Here is a 24,003-nt window from a genome sequence, read left to right on the forward strand (position 1 = left end):
AAGGGATCTTCTATCTGCTGGTTCACTCCTCAAATGGTTGCAACAGCCAGAGCTGGGCCAGGCTGAAGCCAGAAGCCAAGAGCCAAGAGCTTCTTCTTGGTGTCCCACGTGGGTGGAACGGGTCCAAAGACTTTCCCTGCTTTCCCAGGCTCATTATCAGGGGGCTAGATTTAAAGTGGAGCAGCTGGGACTTGAACAAGTGCCCATATGGGATATCAACGCTGCAGGTGGCAGCTTTACCTGCTAAGCCAGAGTGCTGGTCCCTATAGATTAGTTTTTAAATGCATGCGCACGTTATTATTTTCAATGTTCTCAGTGCTTCATACTACTCCTTGTTTAAACAGAACTGTGTCTACCAGTGTCTCATTAGCCCAGTTTAGCAAAAGATGTTCATTTACAAATAACACTACTGGTTTGCACATTAAATGTGCTTATACAATTTGAGGACTATTCTTAAGTCAGCATTCCCCCCTACCATCTTATTTACCATCTGAACTTCTCAGGTAGATTAACACATGTTTTAAATATGGGGAATGAGAATTGATAACTTATTCCTTTATTTTTCTCCAATGACCATCATGTCCAATAAAATGACTTTAAAAGCCATCTTTCAGAATGTGGAAACACCCTCATCCTCCTCCAGTGATTTGTATTTTCCTTTAACAAGCTATCAACATGTATTTACTCAAGCCTGCTCTGTACCAACTCCCAGCAAGGAGCATCTAAAGAATCAGAAGTTAAAAGTAAGATGCTCAGCTTTTAGGAAATTAAAGTTTTGTTAAGAGAACAGTAAAAATTATATACTATTTTACATATACTATGTAATATATGTGTATAACTATAAGAAACATTAGATAACAAAGAAATTCAAAATAGCAAGCAAGGTGTTAACTCTAGGCTAAAAAGTATTCTACACTTAATCTTAGCCAAAGGCCGAGAAGCTAGGCTGAAAGTGTTCTGAGACCAGAGATGAACCAGATATTTATATGCTTTTTATGAGCCCCCACACACAGGTGGGACAAGGCCTCTTCCCTGGCATTTACCTGGCAAGTTCATATTTTAATCTTCTGTATATTTTACCCAACCCTATTAGATTAAAAATTCCTGGAAAGCAGGAAATCTCTTCTTGGTTTCTCCTAGTCCTTGACCATAATCAGAACATGCTCAATGAACTAACTCAAATAAAGTTGTCCAACAGAGCTAAACAAAATAATCTCAGTTGTGGCAGTCTAAGAAGAGTTATCAAAAATGTGGGCTGGGATTTTGAAATAACTTTGAAGAAAAGGGGGATCTGAAAATTGGAAAGAAGGTAAATCCAAGCTTTCTGTTATGAGAGAGAAAAAAAGAAAAGAAAAACAAAGGCTGGAACTTGGCCACCTCAATCCACCAGCGGCATTGTGAGCACAGACACCTAGCTAGTGTGTGCCAAAATGTTTTCCCTTGAACCAATACATGAAATATCTCTCTCTTAGCCCAAAGTCCTATGTTTATTTGGGAAAAGATTTCGCATGACTTTTTACCTTACATCATCATGGATCATTCTTCTAAAAGGCTCATGATGAGAGCAAGAGTCTGCTAAGTTGGCAGAATATGGTGAAAATCCCAGACATTCAATAAACACACTTCTGGCCAGGGATTAGCTACACACAGCAGTGTGTCTCCCCATCTTAAGCAGATTGTTAGGATTTGCCACACATGCTTTCTTTCTTCAACTGCAGTTCCACTATCTGTAAAAGTCTTCCTTTGGGTACTATTTCAGGGAGTACAGAATTGCTTTGCATAAAGCAGCTTCTTGGTCGAAACAGGGATGAGATCCAGTAGTTGTTTCATGGAGACATCCCTGCCCAAGGTAACTGTGACATTTGTCAAAGGAGCTTTGGCTTTCCCTGCAAGTATTTCCATTATTTAATAAATCTTACCTCGATTACTTTAGAATAGCAGAAGCACCCATCACTCAATGATGTGCTGGTATCATCAAGATGAGGAAGGTATGAACACACTATACTAAGTGCCACCCTCCTCATGATCCTGCTATGTGCAGTGATTTCATAGTTGAGATAGAACTGCTTAAAGATATATGTTTGAAAACTGCTTAAAGATAAATGTTTGAAAACATTTTGTTGTTTCTCAGGCAACAGATGGTGATATGACTGAAAGCTAATGCTTGACCCATTTGCTAGACAAAAGTAAACCCTTGTTCCTAACCTTACGAAACTCAATAACTTCTCTTTAGAATCCTTAAATTCCACACCACAATTAACCTCTCTGGCATCTGTGAGAAAGACTGAGCCAAGAGATTGATTCCAAATGTATCAGATGATAGAAACCCCTGTAGAGTGGGACTAATTCAGTATTTTATCAAAGAATTTAATCTCTGCAAAGGAATGCACTTGTTCATCCCAACCAAACAATAATTAGAAAAGCATCTGTTAAGAGAAGAGAATTCTACTTAAAATATAGTTGTGTATATTTGACCCTAAGAAAATAATTAGAGATGCAGTCAGAGATTTCTATTCAGAATGTTCATCTCAGCATTATGTATAATAGTAAATTTAAAAAACAAATATTTAACAAAATGGTATAAGTTTTTAAAATTAAGGTTCAGCCATATGATATTATTCTATGTTCAGTCACTAAAATACTTTTTAACAATATTAACTTGCACAATAAAATGCTCATGATTTTAACTGGGAAAAATGCTTACTAAACAGTGTTTACTATGATACTCAATTTTAGAGAAATAAATTATATAAATATTGCACATACAGTGTCCATGCCCTCCTGCCAAAGCCTCCCAGGACCACATCAACAGCGGCAGGGAGGGAGAACACACATTCTGGAGAACAAAGGGGCATCTCAACCAGAGGGTGTTGGAAAGGACTTAACATGATATTTGGGCTTGTGTTACGTGTATTGGGGGGGATAGTTTAAGTCAGTGGGCTTTGCTTTGCATCAGATAGTGTGAGGAAGCAGAGATAATCTTATGATTGGATGTCTTCATAAATCTTTATCTGCAGAGAGAGAAGACTAGAACAAGGAAAAAGCCATTACTTGTTTTTAAAAGACCACACTAGTCACTCATAGCAGGCAGGATAAGGACATGCTTGGCCATTTTTTGTGGTGGGGACAAGACTGGTGTTTTGTCTGTAATGAGGCATGATTATGGAGTGGTCCTAATTTTGTCTTTACCTACCACAGTGGCATAATGCCCTCATCGGACATTAGTGCTTTGAAAAATGGCTGTGAGTGCCAGCTCAGCTCCCAGTAACATGGAGGCCCAGCTGATGATACCAGGGCAACTCCTGGATGTGTGGGACTGCTTTTCTTTTCACACATGCAGAAATAGCAAAGACTGGAATTATAACAAGTATCATTTTATTAGATGTTTGTGATATTCCAGGCACTGTTTTAGGTGCTTTTTATCTTTGATTTAACTCTCACAGCTACTCTATGGGATAAGTACCATTATCATTCCCATTTTCCAGAAGAGGAAATTGTGGCAAAAAAGGTAAAGTTATTCACCCAACATATAGTTAATAGTGGAGCAAGGATTCAACTCAGCCACTACCAAACTAACAGTCTTAACCTCAGAATTATATTGTCTATGTTTACCATAAATTTTCAACACAGGTTATCTTTGAAATGTAGTGGGAGTTCAGGGATACAGGTATTTTGGTTCATTTTTATATTTTGAAAATAATCTAAAATATATATTCATTTTTAATCAGAAAAAGTCATGATTTCTGAATGTACTCACAGAAGCTCTGTTCCCAAGGCCATTGTCCCAAATGCAAACCCAAATTTTTGGTAGTAGCAATGCTCCTGTGAATGTCTAAATCAAGAGTAGAAAAATCTGTTCATTCTCATTCTCTCTCACTCACTCCAATTCGATTTAGCCAACACTAACTGGATTACCCACAATAAAACGTGTGTGAAAATCCACTCTCAGGCGGTTCTATCCCTGAGTTTACACAAGCAGGTGCAAGTTCTCCAAACTAAAAGCAAATATTTGATCTTAAAGGAAAGGCCCTTCAATGTGGGAAGCCAACACTCCCACCTGGGTTAGCTGAGCATTGCTGGGTTTCTCTAGCTCTAAGATTCGGCCCAGGCACTAAAGAGCGGGTACTCCTGATATTCATCCTGCATAAGAGCTGTCACTAAGTGGCGGGAAATTTTAGGGATGAGAGCAAACCAAGGTTGCGAAGCAACCGTTTGGAGGGACAAAGATTGCAGGACGAAAAGAGCTACGCTAAAATGCAAAGGTTCCCAAGGAGACCTGTAGGCTGGTTTCCCTTCTCTTACTTTTGCCCCTGTTCTGGCATTAGGACAAGGGAAACATCCCTGTTCCTGCCCTTGGCAGAGACAGAGTTGTGACCTCAAGAGAGGGGACCACCCACTACCTGCCGCTGGCTCAGTGTCGAGGAGCGGGATCGCAAAATTCCACACTGCCACCCCCCAACCCCACCCCCAGCCATGCCTTTCCGCCTTTTCGTCTGCCCGGGCTGGGAGCCACTCAGGGCATCCACCCCGCCATTTAGCACCTCGGCTGCGCAATGGTGGGTGGTTTCCCAAAGCGCGTGCCCTCGCAGCCACTCGAGCTCGCCTCGCCGCTTGCAGGGGCACAAGTCAATGAGGCTTTTCCCTCCGCGATCATCGTGAATCAGCAAAGCGCTGCAGAGCAGCCGCGTCTCCGCGAACACAAATTAGGATGCTGGGGGAAGGGCCAAAAGTGTGCAGGGGAATCTCTAGTCCCTTTCAATGAATCCCTCCTTGGGAATGGCAATACTGGGGGAATGGGGGTTGGCTGGAAGCTGCAGGATTTAGGAGTCCTGGGGAGCCTCTGGGAACTGAGAGTTGGGTGGGGAATGGCGCGGGTGAGCAAAGTGGCCAAGAGATGGGTGGAAGGACCAGGGAGCGCAGCTGGGCAAGTGCGCCCTTGGAGTGGGCAGCGCAGCAGTAGCAGGTGTTGCTGAGGGAATGTAGGGAAGAGGGTCGAGTATGGAGGAAGGGAGGAGAGGATCAAAAAGGAATTCCCAGTTCGCGACTTCCTGTTCTCAACGTGCAAGTTCCCAAGTTCAGTTTGAGAAGTAGACGGTCGCTTGGCATTGGGGATGGGCTCCTTAGGGTAATGCTTCCCAGAGTTGCATTCTCCCATCTCTCTCTCTCTCTCTCTCTCTCTCTCTCTCTCTCACACACACACACACACACACACACACCTTCCTCTCTCCCGTTTCCCCTCTTTCCCTCTTTCTCCTCCTCCTCCTGTCCCTATTCCGTCTTCCTAGGGCTTTGATTAATATGCATGTCCATGCTCAGTAGTGCGGGCCACACTCCGGGGACCGCGCCTCCGGCAGCCGCTGCCTCCCGCTGGACCCTTGGCACCGCGAGGCAGAGCAGGAGAGATCAGAGGCTTAGGATGGGGAAGCCAAGCGCCTGGAGCCTAAGGACCCCTCATCCCCTCCTGGTCCCCCTCGCCCCTCCCCCCGGCCGGACAGAGCGCCTCAATGACCCAGACTCTGAGATCCGGCTCGATCTGCGTTGCAATGGACTGACCCAGAGGCTTAGAGCGCGCAACCAAACGCACTAAATTGTACCTGTGCGTGGCCGTTCCCGCCGCCGCCGCAGGTCTATCCCGGGCCCAAAGCCGGCGCCCGCCTTCTCGGGGAATTCTCCGGAGGGGGAGTGCGAGGGGAACCAGAGTGGCTGCCTGCTAGCTCACGGCTGGCGCGTACAAGCACACGCCCAACTTTGCCCAGCCGTCGGCGCCCCCCGGGCTCCCCCGCGCCCCCTGCGGCTCGGCACGCTCGGAAACCTGTATCTCTCGGGTTTGAGATAAGGTTCTCCCCACTTTCACAGTCTCGCATATGTAGGAGAGGGCGGAGAGAAGGGGGTTAACGCTACTGACTCCCTGACTAGCCTTTCTCAAACACTCTACGCCCGCAGGGGCACCCGCGTCAGCCCCGCCGCACCAGGTCCCCCAGACCTGCCAGTGACGACAGAGAGAGGAGGAGGAGGAGGAGGAGGAGGAGGAGGCGGAGGCGGCGGCGGCGGCTGCTGGGCGGAGAGTCGGGAGCCCGGGAGCCCTGGCGACGGCTGGTTCCACCAAGTGTCTGTCATTATCAGCACTTTTATTACTGGGGGACTTGTGAAAAGGTTGGGGGACGCAGGGCAACACTGCCCAGCCCCAATCCACTCTGGAAGGACCTTGCATTCGGGTGCGAGAGAACAATTCTCCACGGGCACATTTCGGGTAGACGTGCTCCCGGCGCACCCCAATCCCACGGTCCCGCTGAAGCTGCAGTGTTGGGGCTATCTTAAATGGCTCTTACTTGGGAGGAGGCGTGATTTCCACGTTCGAGCGTCTTCGCTCCCCACCCCCTCTCGGCACCAGCCAGTGCGCGCCACCACCTGAGCCTGGCGAGAGCGGGGCGCACGCAGTCTTCAGCCTGCTCCCTTCCGCCTCTGGGTAGACTCGGCTAGGAGCGGGTCTGCCCGACAAACCCCCCGCCCCTCGTCCGCTCCGCGAGAACTCTTTACTTTTTTTGTTTGGAAAATCGGGGCGATTTCTTTATTTATTTCTGGGTCTCCCCGGAGGAGGGCAGGGGAGAGGAGGGCGAGCGGCGCGGGCCGGGCCGGGCCGGGCCGGGGGAGGGGAGCAGAGGGAGGGGAGGGGACTGGGTGTAGCCTGAAATTCTCCGTCCTCGTGTTCCAGGGCTGGCGCGCATAGTCTCCAGGCGATAGCGCCGCCGCTCCCCCGCCACCCTGTCGTTGGCCTTGGGGGTCGGGTGAGTGGGGTCATGACGCGCCGTGGGGGCTGCCCGGGGCCCCGGCCGCGCTGAGAAGGGACGCGCCCGCGCCGCGAGGAGACCCTCCGGCCGGGAGGCGGCGGCGGGTGGGGAGGGCGCAGGGAGTAGGGCGGGGTGGGGGCGGCGCGGAGGCCGCCAAGCTGGGGGGCTCTCCGGGTGGGCGCGGCCGCGGGCAGGAGGGCGTGTCTCCAGCCCGAGGGGACCCTCCCGAGGCGCGGCGCGGGACTCCCCGATGGTGGTGCCCCGGCTTCGGGAGAGCTCAGGGTCTCGCCTCCGCCGCCGCCGCCGCCGCCGCCGTCGCCGCCGCGGGCGCCACCACCGCCGCCGCCGCCGCCGCCGCCGCCGCCGCCGCCCGAGCCCGCGCCGAGCGTGCGCCTCGCCCTCCTCCCGCGCCCGCTCTGCTCTAGGATGCTGCGGCAGGTTCTGCACAGGGGCTTGAGGACGTGTTTCTCCCGGCTCGGCCACTTCATTGCCAGTCACCCGGTCTTCTTCGCCTCGGCGCCGGTGCTCATCTCCATCCTGCTCGGCGCCAGCTTCAGCCGATACCAGGTCGAGGAGAGCGTGGAGCACCTGCTGGCGCCCCAGCACAGCCTGGCCAAGATCGAGCGCAACCTCGTCAACAGCCTCTTCCCGGTCAACCGCTCCAAGCACCGGCTCTACTCGGACCTGCAGACTCCCGGGCGCTACGGCCGGGTCATCGTCACCTCCTTCCAGAAAGCCAACATGCTGGACCAGCATCACACCGACCTGATCTTAAAGGTGAGAGGGGGGCGGGTGCGGGCAGCCTCCGCCCGTGTCCCTTTCGCGGCCAGGCTGGGTGAGCGCGGGGGTCCCGGCTGAGAGCGCCGCTAGTCCTATCCCAGGAGGCTGCCGCAGGAGCTTCCCTGCACTGCGTGCCCCTGGGTGGCCACCCCGAGCCTCCCAGGTTTCCTCCGGGTCCGGGTCCGGGCCCGGCCCTGCCCGCGCCGCCTCCACCGCCACCCCGCAGCTGCTGCAACAGTTGGGGCGGCGGCGGCCGCGGTGCTGTGGTCGGTGCGCTTGTTTTGGTCGCAGTGGGCTTGGGGGTGGGGAGGCTTTGGGGTAACTGGGCCAAGGAAGGAGTAGAACAAGAGAAGACATTCTAGAAAGTCTTGGTACTTGAGAACAAAATACCGTACTTGGGGGAGATTCCAAGACACCTCTCCACTCCCCGTTTTTTTTCTCCCCTCCTGGGGCCGCCGAGTGCTTGGAGAAAGGCTGCTTGGGGGAGGGAGGTTGGGAAGGGGCTGAGGAATGGGAGGCGGGATGGCGAGGAAACCGCCTCCCAACCAGCCAGAAAGAACTGGGGCGCCTGGGGAGGACTGGGGGCTGACTTGCTGCCGACTTCCCCGGAGCGAGGTGGCCATCTCTGCCTTTTAGGGTAGGAGATGAGGTTTGAAATTCGCAGTTATTTCATCTTGCACGGTAGTTCCTCTCTGAGAAATGCAAAAACTTCTTTGGGCAAAGAGGGAACAAATCCATCCACTTTTATTTGGGTGCATTTGAGCTTAGGGGTGAGGGGCAGAGCCCGAAGGGTGAGAACAGAAGCCTGGTTTGTGTAGCCCGGAAAAGAACAGGAAACAGCAGCCGGTTAGAGGGTGACACTCTTGGAATCCGCTTGTGCCATCAGCAGGAGGTGGGAATCTGATATGGAAAGTGAGGTTAATGGCAGTAAGTTTCAGGAAGTTCCTAAGAAAAGCAGAAGAGTGAGGACTAGAGATGTGAACAGCCGAGACTGCAGGAGGGAAAAGCAAAAATAGGTGAGAAGGTTCCATCTAAATGGCTGGTGGGGATGTGGGCTTGTTTACTTAAGGTTCTCCTCCCGGAGGGCAGAAGGGAACCAGCCTCAGCTGGGACCCCGGTGTGGAGGAATGGGAGGTGCTGGGTTTGTGTGGGTCTTTGGTCCAGATATGGCAGCAGACTCCAGTTAGATGTCTAGTTTACCTATTGTAAGAAGCGTCCACCCGTGAACCAGGGGAACTCTTGTTTTTTCCTCCATAAGTAACAGTTTATCCCTAGAGACAAGCTAATTTCCCTCTATTATTTCCCTTCCTCTGTGGACAGGTTATCAATGAACAAGATTAGTACTGAGGGGAACCTGCCTGGGGGCTCAGTGGAATTAGGACCTTCCCACACCGAGTGGCTCATGGACATTTTAATGGCACTCAGATCATCACGTATATTCAGTCACACATTGCAGAATTTTCTTCATGTTAATCCTGAGATGTTTTTCTCATGATTGTACTTCCAACATCCAAGTGGTTTTTTTTTTCAGTATTCCAGTGTACATATTTTGACACACAGATAATGCTGCTTCCAGTGCTTTCCCGTGAAAACATGCAGTGGATTCATCACCATGTTAAGGAAACTAGAGATTTAGTCAGGCCAGACGGTTGGAAATGCCCTGCTTTTTGGTAGATGATCTACCAAATGATGTTTCTCTTTGTATTTTTGTCCAAGGCAGTCTTTCCATTGGCTTTTTCTCCCCTAACAAGGCATCACTGTGATGGGCAGTCGCGGTTCCATTCACTCTCAAGGTTAATGAGACATCAACAGGCACATCAGATCTCTTTGCAACTGTATTCTTTCTCCCCCGCTTTGATTTTGATCAGTTTAGGACAGAAACGAGTATTATAAGAGAAGGTTAGGACTGGAGAGAGGAAGGCTGGCTTTGCCTCCATGTCTAAAGGACAAGTGGGAGAGTCAGTGGATTGTTTTGAGAAATGGGATAGTTTTTCAAGCTGGAAGTGTCTGGGTAAAATCAAAACCAAGCTGACTAGTGGTCAGAACTCATTTCTAGCTGATAGCTCTCTGGCCGCATGAGTCCATACAGCTTATAAAAACCCTGATTTATGAAACCTAGGGAATGGCCTGAGATTTAAAATGATATATTCATTGTTTCTTTCTTCATCCAACCCTTATTTTTGGTAGGTAGGGAGCGGGGAGACAGGGAAATGGCCGTTCAGTAGTCATGGTAATGTAAAGTGTGGGAGTGAGCACTTATTTCTTTTCCTCCATTTAGAGACATGATGACTTATCCTTTACAAAAGGTGTTAAGAGTGCAAGAGTCACAGTTATTGCCATTATTAGTGTCATTCTGATACTCCGTTGCTGGCATCAAGGATAGCACCACCAGCGAACACTGTACACAACAAAAAACAGTCCTGGCCTGTTTGGACGCATCACATTCCAAGTGAAGTGGCCAGAGCAAAAGAAGGGTTGGAGGCTTTCTCAGGCCCCACTACCAAAGTGGAGGAAGTAACTGGCAGGGTTTTACAGGGTGAGCTTCAAGCATGATGTTTCTTTCCTCATTATGTTTTGGGGTTGTACCTGTTCAATGAAGGAGATCCTTCTTGGAATACTAGTGCAGCTGGTTGCTGACCAAAAATAGACTGGGAGGGTATGATAACAAAATACGAGAAGACACGTTTTCCCTTTTTAAAAATGTAATTCAGAGTATCATAGAAAAAAATCTACATTTGAAAATCCCACTCATTTGGTTTGAAAGAATGTTTTCAAATTTGTTCAAGTGACATGATCAACATACTCAAATTTGGCAGCACAGAATATGACTCCAAACCATAAGGGGTGACTCTCCCTAGCAGTAAGGGCTACAAGAAAAAGATGTAATTTGCGGCAAAAGAGGGTAGAACCTAACAGTGCTGGTCAAGGCTCAACCATTGATTTCTTTATTTTACTAGAAAATTAAATTTAGCTCATTATATTCTTAACAGAAAACCTATGATACTCATCTTGGTACAAATTTAAAAGTAGGGTGTCATCAGCTTGTACAGATGTCTCTTTGTAATCAATTAAAATGAAGTATCAAGAAGGTCCCATAGATAATTGATCCAGGATATGACTAATACTTAATTTATTCCAGAATCACCCATATAGAGAGAATAATCAGCTTAGACCAGTCCTTATGGGAATATCAACTTTACACCACATTATAGGTAATAAACATAGAGTATGTTTAAAAACCCTAAACTGGGAGAGGTGCTGTTATCCCATTTTACAGATAAGAAAACTCCTTAGAAGCTAACTGACTAGTCCATAGAAAAAAGACAAGGACCGAACCACTGCTGGGATCCAGGTTTTGATCTCTAAGCCCAGTGCTCTTTTCACTATCATTCACTGCCTTTTCGTATGATAAACTATTTGAATGAGTTAAAGTGTACATTGTTGTTACCCATGTGAAGTATATTTGACCAGTGTCTTATATCCCAATTTATACTATTGTTCTAACAGTGGTAAATGGATAATAAGGAAATTTTCTTGACTGATTCTATCTGGTATCATTGAAAATCCACCAAAAAAAAAAAAAACCTGAAAATGTCCAAAGCATAACATATGAGCAATTACCAATATACAAAGATAGAAAGAATCCTGGAAAAATCTCTGGATGACTGAACAAAAGTGTTTCCTGTTTGAGTGATGGACATGATCGGGCTCCAGGTGGATTCAAATCTAAGGGATTACACAGTCCCTAGAAGACAGTAGTCAAGCAGACATTTATGTGACAGGCGAAGAAAATTCCACCAAAAGTACTTTGAAAGTTTTTTCAAAATGATATTTTTAAAACTTTACAGGCAGTTTCTAGGCTTCTCTTTTTCTAAGATAACCATTTGCCCTTCTTTGATAACCTCTGAAGTCCTAACACAACATATTTCAGTGTTGCAATTACATAGGGACATTTCCTATGTACAATGTCCTCTTCTTCAGAGGAATCTCATATTTTATTTCAAACCAAGGGAAGGACACATCCCCAATAAACATAAGTTAGAAACAAGATTAATAGAACTTAACCTGGAGTTATTTAATTTAAGTTTTCTAAGGATAGCGTAACTGTTAGCCCAAGGTTAGGAAGACCAGGTAGCTGGATAGAGATCTCAGTTTTTCCAAATACTGTCTCAACACTTTCCACCATTATGGGAGTCACCATTATTTCTTCCTCTACAATCTAAGGATTGGCAAATTTCAGTCTACATTTTTACCTTATAATAAGTTTCTGCTTTTTTAAAACATTGTAAGCAAAAGAAACACAAAGAAGACTATGTAGCAGAGATTCACCCGGCTTGCAAAGCCTAAAATACTTGCTTTCTGGCCCTTTACATAAGAAGTTCCTATGTTGTACTTTGAAATTCCAATACTGGAATAATTTCAGGAGTTAAAATAATCTAGAAGGCAGTAGTTCTCGACGTGGTGTGACTGTGCCCTCCAGGGGACATTTGGCAATGCCTGGGGGCTATTCGGTTGTCCCGACTGGGGTACGGGGTGCTACTGGTATCTAGTGGGTAGAGGCTGAGGATGCTGCTAAATATCCCTTAATGTACCGCACAGCCCTCACATCAAAGAATGATCTGGCCCTAAATGTCAACAGTGCCTCCTTTGTGTTTCTTTTCTTTCTCATTAGGATTTATTTCAGCTATACTGATTATGTAAAATGAAAAAAGGCCAAAGAGAAGTTCCTATCCAAAAATCTTAAATTTTGAGGACAGATACTATGACTTCTGAGGTAATGCTCTCTTGGGCAATTGGGCAGAGACCAGATTTTCCAGCGTAATCTTTTCCAAGTGGCAGTTATCTTGCTGTCTCCCCTAGCTCTGTCCTTTGTGGTCTAAATTCCACCCACTCTAGAGGAACCCAAGAAACTAAATGCAATCTAACTGCTTGAACGGCAAAGCTGCTAAGTTGACACTGGCCTTTGAGGCTTGTCAGTTAGTAGAGTGCCAATTATCAGCACACCGAAAGCCTCAATCTGTAGCATTTGCCCACTTAGGCCACTGTGTAAGACCCTACTGTGAGTGATGACCTGTTGAGGAGGTAGGAGGCAGCACTTTGTTGCCTATTCCAGCTGCTCTGCTTTTCTGAGCATAAAATGGCAAAAAAAAAAAAAAAAAAAAAAAAAAAAAAAAAAAAAAAAAGCCTGCATCCAAGGAACATGGAATCAAAGAACCTGGGGTTTGGAAGGCATGTTAAAGGTCATCGCTGCAGACACTGAGGCTGGAATCTACTCTTAGCATCTCAGGGTGTTTTGTCTGATGACAGCTTCTACGATGCCTTGGGCAGTCCAGTCCTTTTTGTGAGTTATCCAAGTGGCAGATGCTCTTAGAAAAGATTCAGTCCTGGCTGGAAAGGGCAATACTTGTGTACTTGCTGGGCCAGTCAGTTGCCTTTGACACTTCATTTTTGCACCAGGAGAAAATTAGGAAGAGGCTGAGATAGTTTTTCATTCTCCTTTCATTTCATAGGAGGTGTATCCAAATAATCAAAGTGCAACTTCACTCCAGGGTTGCCTGACCTTTAAGCACATTCCATTTCTGTAACTAGTATTTCGAATGTCCACCCCACTCGTCTCATTTAGATTTGGGAAGCACTCTTCTACTTTGCCCCTGGAAGTAAGCATTTGGGACAAACTATGGTTACACTGAAATCTCAACTTAAATCCACACTGTGAGAGGAAGCCCAACTTTTTAATGCCATATTAGAGTTAGGGAAGCATGACTAGATTTTTTAAATGAACACAAAACTGATCCTCTCAAAGTTCACTGGACCTACATACCTCGCAGAACAACTGTGAAGTTCTTATAATAAATAAGAGAAGGAGAAATAAGCTAACATTGTTTTCTATGGGAGAGACTATAGCATCCCTTTGGCACAGGAGCTAGGGAGACATGAGATGCTATTGAGCTGATCAACTTTGACTCTTTGGGATGTGCCATCTGGTACCTGACTTTGGGGGCTCAGTGTGAGCCCCAAGTGATACTTGAGATTGGCTTAAAGCAGACCTTTGAAGTCACCTGCTTGGTAGCACATCACAGCAAGCAGGCCTGTCTGCAGCACTGCCTGTGTCTCCGCCACATACCCAGAAGGCCACAGAACTACCGAGGAATCCTGCCAGACTGATTTAATGACCAGCAGGGGAGGTGAGTAATCTCTACCCTTTAAAAGACAAGAAAAAAAGGAAATCAAAATCAGTTGTTATTTCATATGGGAAGCCTTGAGTAATATGTCATATTATGTCGTGCCTTCAACTTAAGAATTCATATTTTGAACAAAAGGAGGCAATGAGGGAATGGAGAAGCTATTTTTATCATCTTGCTCTCTAAGAAATTCTCTTGAGAATATCATTTCTGTAATTTTTAGAAGATCCCCGTTGTTAGGTATCCACTTCAGGCTTATTGCATGGCATCCAGGTACAGCTGAGATGAGGATTTGTTAGAGTGCAAGCATTTTTCTTGGGAGGTGCTATCAGAAAATGCTGACTAGGGAGGGGGAAACTAAAATACAAAGTAGAAGCCAATCGGGATTATTAAGCAAGTGTCTACTCTGGGCACCTGGGGCCCAGTCTCACTGGGGAACTTTGGGAGATATATGGATCTGAGAAATCCCATCCATGGTTGAAGAAGCTGGATATTTTTTCCGCAATTACAGCTACCACTGGTTGATCAGGCTGCACATGGGGGCATTAAACTCATGGCATTTCCATATGCTGTGTTTGCCCCTACAGGCAGATTTTTATTTCATTTTAAAAGCCTCACATAGAGCACTATAGGTGTTTGTAGTAAGTGACATTGCTGTATCGGGGTGAGTGTGAACAGAGGGAATATGGGTGGGGCCTTGAAAGCATCCTTCTTAAGGGTCTTGGAGCCATCCAGAGATGTAGGGCCCAGGTTCTTCAACGATATCCATCCCTTCACTCCACAAGATGACTGTGATGCAATCTTCATGAAGCTTACAGTTTAGAATGATCCCAACATAACTGTTTAGATATCTTGAATTTGATCTGAATCATGGGATGCCGGTAAAGATAATTCCAGACAGGACCTAGACACCCCCCCAGGACATATGGTTTTAGATGTAGAACCTCCACATTTGAGTGGCACACACCCAGCCACTCTTTCATTTATGAACACGAAAGTCTACAAGCCCCCATTTCAGAGTCCCCAGTTTCACACACCTACTTTTGTTGTTATCATCCCTAGAAAAGCCCTCCAACCCTTCTTCCTTTAAGGTCCAACTCAAAAGTTTCCTATTTTATGCGGTCTCAGTTTCATGTCTTCTTTCACTTACATATATCTGGCTTTCCTTCGTATCCACATTCTTTAACACTTAGCTGTAGACCATTATGCAATTCACCTTATTGCTATGTAATAGTTTCTCTTGAGCAAGATCTTGAACTCTTCAAGGACAGGAACAATGTCTGAAACAGCCAAATCTCTCCTAGAGTCTAGAATAATGTGGCGTGTGTAGCAAGTGCTTAATAAATTGTTGCTGGCTGATGGTTTGTGGAATGGGAAATGTGCTCTCCTTCTGTATTGATTTCTTTTGCTCAGATATAATTTTGCCTGCTAGCATAGCCATGTGATTTCTTTAGATCTATCTTCACTTTTTTTTCCTTGACAAATCTTGATTTCAAACTTGTTGTTGATAAGCAATAAACTCCCATTCTGCTTCCAGATCTGCTGGCATTTACTTTAGTGAGGAGAAGTTCTTAGAAAACCAAACACATAACCACCTCTGGTCTCAGTGCAGCTTGGAAAGCGTAAACTTGAGCTCACTCTCCACTCAGCAGTCTGTTCCTATGTGGAGGAGTGCAACACTCTGCAGCTAGTGAGTACACGCAAAGTCAGCTCAACACACTACACATGCGCTTTTTGGCTTGACGTTAAGTCTTGAAATGTAGGCCATATCCATACTCAAATGCAAATGTCAAAATACTTTTAAAAAATCACTAAGTGGTTTTCACAGCCAAAGCATCAGTGTTCAAGAGATCACCACTGTGACGTTATAGAAAGTATTGTTCTAAAGGGTGAACTTTAAAAAACAATCCTGGCTCAAAATCAGCCTATCTCTGAGTTTAATGAAAAGACCAGAAATGTTCATTTAACAGTATTGAAGGCAGTGGTTCCTTTGCCCATTCTTCCAGGAGGCTCTCCTCCTTCGTCAGTTCCATCTCAGTGCCTCAAGAAACAATGCATCTCTGCTCTAGAGCTGTCATTATAAGTGTTCAAACATCACTGTGACACTTGTTACCTTCATTTCATGAGTTGTTGGCTTTTGTTTTTGTTCTTGTTTTGGTGAAACATGTAGGCAAGTGGTCATACCGAATGAAGATAATCTGCACACAGACATCACCTGGGCATCTTGTTAAACTAGATTCAGATCCAGCAGGTCTGAGGCAGGACCTGCCAGTCTGCATTTTTAACAAGCACCCACATGATGCTGATGCTGATGCTACTACTCAGCAGGCCACATCATGAACAGCAAAACTCCAATACAGCTACTGTAGATGAAGCACTGCATCTGGAGCCAGAAGAGCCAAGCACAGGTTCCACCTTTAGGCAAGTCACCTAAACTTGCCGACCAACAGGTTCTAAGGGTGAAATACAATCTCCTATATCCACTTTACAAAAGAATACAGTGAAATAAGGGATGTGAAGGTGCTAACTGTAGCCTTCTGTAATGCATGTCATCATTACTACTATTTGCCTTGAAAATGCTGGTATCTCCCCACACGGGACAGCTCTTTCAGAGCCAGTATTGCCTATTGAGTAAATATACATGCAGGCATTTTTTTCTTTGCTCCAACTGGCAATAATGGGTGCTCAGTCTACATTCTCAGCGTTCAGATTGGCAAGTTGCTGGTCTTTACTGACTCCATCTGCGTCATTACAGATGACTGCATTCATCCTACTGCTGAGCACGCAGCTCCTCTGGCTGCAGACAGTTCTCAGGCAGGCAGAGCCGTAGCGCAGACTGGCACATTGCGTTCCCCCTCAGCAAGGTGGTTTCTCAGGCTCAGAACCCCATCTTCATGCTTGACAGGGCTCTGCACACAGAGAAAACCCTTGCCTCCTGCCCAGGGAAGCGCCTTTGGAATTAAAAGCTCTGGAAAGTGGTGGGTTCTGTTTTCAAGGTTATCCTCACTACTCACAGCATGCCAGAAAAAGGAAACCTCCAGCAATTTAGGAGAGAGAATTCATAATTCTCCTCTCCCACTTCATTTACATGACTACAGTGTTTCCTTGGGAAATCTTGCCCACATAAGCAGATCTGCAAGCACTTCAAAGGGAAGAGTGTTATAATCACCAGAGATCAGGAGAACCAGGCGAACTGATCACTGTAAGGCCGTTTGAAATTGAGAGGTTGTGGGATTTTGCTACTGGCTAGTTTGATCATTTAGGTCAGTGCACTTCCCACCCACCCCTTTTCCAGATTTCTTTTTATAGGGTTCTAGAAGAAATATATAACTATTTAGTCTCCAAATCCACTAAAAAAGATTTCTCGGACTGCCTAATCTCTTCAAACAAAACTAACTTCAGTGTAAGTGGGAGATAGCAGTGTGTCTCACATTTGAACCTGCTTCTGAAGTCCCTGGGATCCTCTACAAACATGCAGATTCTGATGCAGCAGGCCTAAGACTCTGCACTTGTAACAAGCTCCCAGGGATGCCAGTGCTGCTCTCCTGCACCGCACTTGGAGGAGAGCAGTGCAGTAGTGGGCCTGAGGAGCCCTGTGAACCTTTGTATCTCCTGAGTACAACTAAATTGCCCCTATAAGCTAAAGTAGCTTCTATAGGCGCCCCACCTTGAGCAGGTAGCCCCTGGAGGACATGTGTGAATAGACAGGCCTCCAGCCCTGGAGCTTTTCGCAATCAGTAGGTCTGGGATGGAGCTCAGGCATTCGCATTTCTAACAGTTTCCCAAAGTGATGCTGCTCCTGCTGCTCCAAGGACCACATCTTGAGGGTACTGCTATAAAATCATCCTAGTAATTACCTGCCAGCACTAACTCCAAACATGCAATTTTCCCCTGTAGAATCTGGCCAATAGATAGAGTAGGGTACAGAATTTATTTGTTCAGCAGTTCATTCTGATGGATGCCGTTGTTGTAGCTGTTACATAAAGGTTACTACATAAATCTGAATATGTGAAGTTTGCGGTACAAGGCAGGCATTTTGGAGAGAGGGGCTTGAGTCCAGGCTCAGGGTAAAGAGGCTGCGTAGAGGAAAGAACACATTGAGGTGGAAGAAGAGAGATACCCAGCATCTCCCATACACAGTGGATGTTGTTGCTACTATCACCACATACCTATTGACCAGGCTTACTTTCTACCCAAGACTTCCCATACAGAGTCATCTGTCCTTTATCTTTGCATAAAGTCCTTAAGCAAACCAGAAGGCACAGCAGGCACAAATAGGAGCTCCATGCTGTATTTTTGAGACAGGCCCCAGCTCTATGGCTGTGTTAGAGAAGAATTATTCATAACACTTATTAAAGAAATGCTAAGGCAGATTTTATTCAGGGGAACCACTGAGGTAGGTATGGGGACTGCTGCAGTGACGTTTTGTGCTAAGGGAGAGAGATCAGGCTCAGCTGCATACAATAAGGAAAAGTGAGAATTCACAGCCAAGGAGTAGGGTGTGGTCAGTGGATGGAAAATTTCTAAGGGGAACCATCAGAGGTAAGGGAGGAATTCTGGCTAAACTGACCTTCTAGGATTCTTGATGAAGGTAGACAAAGGTGATCATATATCACCTGGGGGTGGAGGGAGATGGAGAATTTGGTCAAACATCCAGGGAAATCAGAAACAGGCAGTGGGGGATTCTGGCCAAATGGACTTGACATAATTCTTGCTAAAATTGAGTGTTGCAAAAATAGACAAGGAAGTCTAAAAGCTGAGGCCTATCCGGAAGAGGGTTCAGAGAAGCTTGACTAGAGTTTGGCTAAGGAAAGAGTCTTTGTTACTCGCCAGAGGTGAGGTGTCCACAAGGACATCCTTGCAAGTTAATGTTCATTCTCAACTGCTGTTTGCTGTCAGTGCTATTAGAGGCAAAGGAGAGCAGCAGCTGAAGTCCAGTGAGTTCCAGTTTAGTCTTTGTGGGGTAAGCACTGTTCCAGAACCCCAAAGTTCTGTGTTTCAGGCTGTAAAGTATTAATCTGTACTTGATTAAGTAATTTAACTCTTTCCAGGTATGCGTGTTCTAGTTCCTCACCCATAAAAATAGGATCAGTAATACTACCATTGCAAAATTCACCCAGCATTCTCCATAAGAAAGGCCTATGCTCCAAGGGATTAGATGTTCCGGAGCACAATTCTAAACTGTATCTTGGGTACCTCCTGACTATAATCCCCATTAGCCTTCCTGCCTTACCTGAAGGGGGAAAGTTAATGGATCAGAGATTCAGAAAATTGATTTGGAGCACTTGAACCAGGAAAGGGAGAAGACAGGGGGCAAAAAATAAATCACTGAAAAAATGCTTGTGAAAATCATAGACCCAAGGCATAGGCCTACTAAAAGACTGAGATTTCATTGGATGATTATATAGAATTTCCCTTTCTCATACTTTACTCCTACATCAACAAGGCTCCAATATAGTAGAAGTAGATTATAGCTGAAAGAGCAACAGGAGTCAGTGCCGCGGCTTAATAGGCGAATCCTCCACCTGCAGCACCGGCACACCGGGTTCTAGTCCCGGTTGGGGCCCCGGATTCTGTCCCGGTTGCCCTTCTTCCAGGCCAGCTCTCTGCTGTGGCCCGGGAGGATGGCCCAAGTGCTTGGGCCCTGTACCCACATGGGGAGACCAGGAGAAGCACCTGGCTCCTGGCTTTGGATTAGTGCGGTGCACCGGCCGCAGTGCACCAGCCACAGCAGCCATTGGAGGGTGAACCAACGGTAAAGGAAGACCTTTCTCTCTGTCTCTCCCTCTCACTGTCCACTCTGCCTGTCAAAAAAAAAAAAAAAGCAACAAGAAGCAGATCCTGTCTAAGGAGAAGTATAAGGAGAAGCCCAAAGGTAACAGCAGAGAAAAAAACAAGGACAACAGAAATTTGAGGCTTCTGGTATGTATAGCTACAATGAATATGAAATACATACCAACTCTTGAATAACATAGATCTTTACTGCAAGAAAATGTAGAGACAAAAGAAGCATCAGAATAAGATGCAGATATGACAGATGTTAGAATTATCAGACAAGGAACTTAAAATAACAGTGATTAGTACTTTAAGGGCTTTATTGGAAAAATATACATCATCAAGAACAGATGGGTTATGTAAGAAAGAGATGGACTCTCAGGCTGAACGAAAAGGAAATAGTTGAGATAAAAACACTGTAAAAATAGTGAAGGGTGATTTTGCTGGACTCATCAGTAGACTCAACACAACAAGGGAATAATCAGTGACATTAAATATAGGCAAGAGAAACTTCACAAACTGAAACACAGAGTTGAAAGAGTAAAAAAAAAAAAAAACACCTCAAACAGAATATCCAAGAATTGTGGGGCACTATACACATAATGAATACTAGAAGGAAAAGTGAAAGTGAAGTAGAAGATATATTTGAAAATATGATGGCCAAAAACTTTTCCAAAATTAATGACAGACACCAAACCACAAACCCAGGTAGCTCAGAAAACACCCAAAGGCTCATAAAATCCACCTTAAATGTATCGTAGTTGAACTAGAGAAAACCAAAAACAAAGAGGAAATCTTTAAAGAGACTAGAGGAGGGGAAACACATTACATAAAGGAACAAGGATAATACTTACACTAGACTTCTCAGGAAAAAAGCAAGAAGAGAAAGCATGAAGTTAAAAATTCCTACTGACCAAAAATTCTGTATCTAAAAAATAATGCTTCAAAGAGAAGGAGATAAAACAGAGATAAAAACAGAGAATTCGCTGTGAGTGGACATGTCATACAAGAAAAGTTAAATGACACTATTCAGATAGAAGGAAAATAATATAGCTTAGAAACTCAGATCTACCTAAAGAATGTTAAAGAACAAATTAAGGTAAAATATTTCTATTCCATTTTTAATTGATCTAAAAGATCATTTAAAACAACAGTAACAATGGACTGAATGATAACATGTGGATAAGTGAAATGAATAGCAGCCTTATAACAGAGAATATGAGGAAGGAACTGGGAACCTGAGGGTACTTTGAACAGTTTGGGGCAGGTAGTACAGCAGGCTAAGCTGCCACTTGGGACACCACATCCCATATGGAGTTCCTGGGGTAGAGTCCTCTACTTTATGATCCAGCTTCCTGCTAAGGCATACCCTGGGTGGCAGCAGATCATGGCTCAAGTACTTGAGTCCCTGCCACCTACATGGCTCCTGGCTTCAGTCTGGCCCAGCTGTGGTTCTTGCAGGCATTTAGAAAGTAAACCAGTGGATAGAAGATTGCTCTATCTCTTTCTCTCCGCTTTTCAAATAAATGCTTTTAAAAGTAGTTTAAAACACAATTAAAAGATAAATTTCTTTTGGCACAAAAACCTGAAATCCATGCATAGTTTTTTTTCACATTATACATTTCCTCTGATCTTTTTGAAGACCCCTCATAGGCATGGAATTCAATTTGCACCAAAATAAACTTATCTTTTAATTCCTTTTTCATGAAAGTTTTGAAGTATCCTCATACTCTATTATAACATAACTTTATTATATGTTAAGCAGTATGGTAGTATTTGAAGGTGAACTGAGATTAGTTATGTGTATTTTAAGTGCTAGAGCCATCATTAAAATTTTTTAAAATACCTACAAATTGAAATATTAAGAGATTAAATGCTCAGTTAAAACCAGAGAAGGCAGAAAAGGAGGGTAGAAAGAAACATGGAACAAATGTAATAAACGGAAAACAGTTACATCCTCAGTAGCTATTAATCCAACTATACCAATAATCAGTATAAAAGTGAATATTATAAATACATCAAGTAAAGACACTGTCAAAGGGGATTATGAAAAAAAATAAAACCCAGATGTTGTCTACAAGAAACCCACTTAAATATGAAGACTCAATAGGTTAAAAGTAAAGGGATAGAGATACACCTTTTCAAAACTAATCAAAAGAAAACCTGGAGAAGTCATATTTATTTCAGACAATGCTAACTTCATAACATGGGACAATTATCAGGAGGCAGATTACAATTACATACTGATAAAAGGATCAGTTGTCCAAGCAGATAAAACAGTCCTAAGCATGTATGCACCTAAGAACAGAGCATCAAAATATGAACCAAGAACTGAAAGGTGGAATAGGCAAATCCACTGTTACAGAGAAATCAACAACCCTCTCTCAAAAATTGATAGAGTAAGTAACGATATAGATGACCTAGACAGGGTAAGAGGCAGGATGTCTACTATTATGGGAAATGTCATAATCCAACTTTTATAAGGATAGCTGTTACAGAAGTATAGAGGTTAAATTGAAAAATGAAGCTGCTGGACAGAGAGACCCCTTTGTCGACATAGAGAACTATTATTAAGTTTGTAAGCAAGTGGCTTTAAATAGGATAACTGCAAAAGGAAAATGAAGGAGATAAGTTACACCACCATTTTCCAAAATGTGTTCTTGGAAGGTTCCCTTTGGTGGTGCAAAAATATCAGGTTCTGTGGCCAGGTAACTTTGACAGACAATACATGTGGGATAGTCACATTCCCATATTAAATGCATATTATCATATTCAAGGGTCTAAAAGAAACCTATTTACCTCTGTCTAGTTTAGCATTTCTCAAATTTCTTTGATATGGATGTTTTTACTCTTTTGGTGAACCCTATTAACATCCCAAGTGACTAAAGTACTTCAGAACATACACTAAAAGTTCAAGGCCAAAAATAGGGAGCTGGAATTGAGGATCATTGGTTGTTGGAGTAAATTAAGGGAAAGGGGTGATTTTGGCTTAGAAGTTTCCCACCTGGGTGAATAGAAAGGCAATGAAGCTGTTAACCATAACAGGAAACAGGTGGAAGGACAAATTTGGAGGAAAAGATTCATCTGTTGGATATCTAACAGGTAGTTGCAATACTTCCTTCGCCTGCATTTGCAGATCTTCAGGAGGCAGACAGAAATTCAGATCTGGAGTTTGGAAGATAAGTGAGGTATTGATGGGAATTGAAAATTGGTCAGCATAAAAGTGACAAATCAGATCTTGGAGATGGAATTAATTGCCCATGAATAATTTATTCTAAGGGGACAAGATCAGAAGTACCAGAGACAATGTTTGAGTAAATGCAAATTTACAAACTGGAAAAGATAAGGTTAGAAGGATCTTAAGAAAGCTAGGTCAAGCTAGAAGGAGAGGAGAGAGCTGAGTGATGGAAATCATCATGGGAAAGCGAGTGGGTTTCCGTTACACCACAGATACTTACTCACCAGGCGCGTAGTAGAGGACAGAGCAGTTAAGAACCCATGTCCATACTGTGATGGAGCATACAGGATTCCCATGAACATCTTTACATGCTTAACCATTTCAGATATTTTTGAATATTCCATTCCTTGGTCGGTGCCGTGGCTCAATAGGCTAATCCTCCGCCTGTGGCACCGGCACACTGGGTTCTAGTCCCAGTCGGGGCACCGGATTCTGTCCCGGTTGCCCCTCTTCCAGGCCAGCTCTCTGCTGTGGCCCGGGAGTGCAGTGGAGGATGGCCCAAGTGCTTGGGCCCTGCACCCCATGGGAGACCAGGAGAAGTACCTGGCTCCTGGCTTCGGATCAGCACGGTGCGCCGGCTGCAGCACACCGGCCACAGCAGCCATTGAGGGGTGAACCAACGGAAAAAGGAAGACCTTTGTCTCTGTCTCTCTCTCTCTCACTGTCTACTCTGCCTGTCAAAAAAATCCATTCCTTGTATAACTGAAAACTATGTATATCTGCAGAGAATATAGGAAGATGAAGACTGAATAGCCATTGGACTTCTTGGATGTTATTACTGATTTGTGGTTGCATACAAGGGAGAGTCTGGACTAAATTGGTTTGGGAGTGAGAGATGAGGAAATGAAGTTAGCAAGCATTACTCTTTGAAATGTAGTTGGAGACAGCAAATATAAAAGGCTCCTCAAAAGGGGGTAGATATGGAAGTAACAGGAAGTGACATCGGTTAATGAGGGCGTCATTGAAATAGGGGAGAGACATGAGCGTATTTTAAAGCTCCTGGACAGTTAGTACAGTTTGAGGATAGGTGAGAAGAGGGGATAAATTGTGCTAGGAAGAAGGAAAAGAAAACCAGAATTCAATTAAAGGAATGAACCTTACAGAGAGGGTGGGTCATGGCCTTGATTTTCACAGGCGTGGAGGATGGGAGCAGCTATAGGTATTTTATGAATATGATGGCAGCAAGATGAGGGTAATATCCATCTTATGACTTGGGTTTTTTCCTACCATGTGGAAAACA

At 44.8% G+C, this 24,003-nt stretch overlaps 1 protein-coding gene and 1 long non-coding RNA gene across 3 annotated transcripts in view; one reads left to right on the forward strand and one right to left on the reverse strand.

Annotated features, from left to right (window-relative positions):
* Positions 1–5,973, reverse strand: part of LOC127484919 (uncharacterized) — a 48,413-nt gene extending 42,440 nt beyond the window's left edge. The window contains exon 1 of the long non-coding RNA XR_016228109.1: positions 5,595–5,973. This is a non-coding gene — a long non-coding RNA (uncharacterized LOC127484919). The remainder of the gene's footprint in view (positions 1–5,594) is intronic.
* A 1,097-nt stretch (positions 5,974–7,070) lies between these two features.
* PTCHD1 (patched domain containing 1) overlaps positions 7,071–24,003 on the forward strand; it is a 178,460-nt gene continuing 161,527 nt past the window's right edge. For both annotated transcript variants that reach the window (XM_089324457.1, XM_008272447.5), the window contains exon 1: positions 7,071–7,565. In XM_089324457.1, coding sequence (XP_089180583.1) covers positions 7,215–7,565 — 351 coding nt within the window. In that variant the 5' untranslated portion in view covers positions 7,071–7,214. The remainder of the gene's footprint in view (positions 7,566–24,003) is intronic.

The sequence above is a fragment of the Oryctolagus cuniculus genome, chromosome X, assembly GCF_051225735.1.
Source record: "Oryctolagus cuniculus isolate XC-2025 breed Fujian yellow rabbit chromosome X, ASM5122573v1, whole genome shotgun sequence".
Lineage (NCBI taxonomy): Eukaryota > Metazoa > Chordata > Mammalia > Lagomorpha > Leporidae > Oryctolagus > Oryctolagus cuniculus.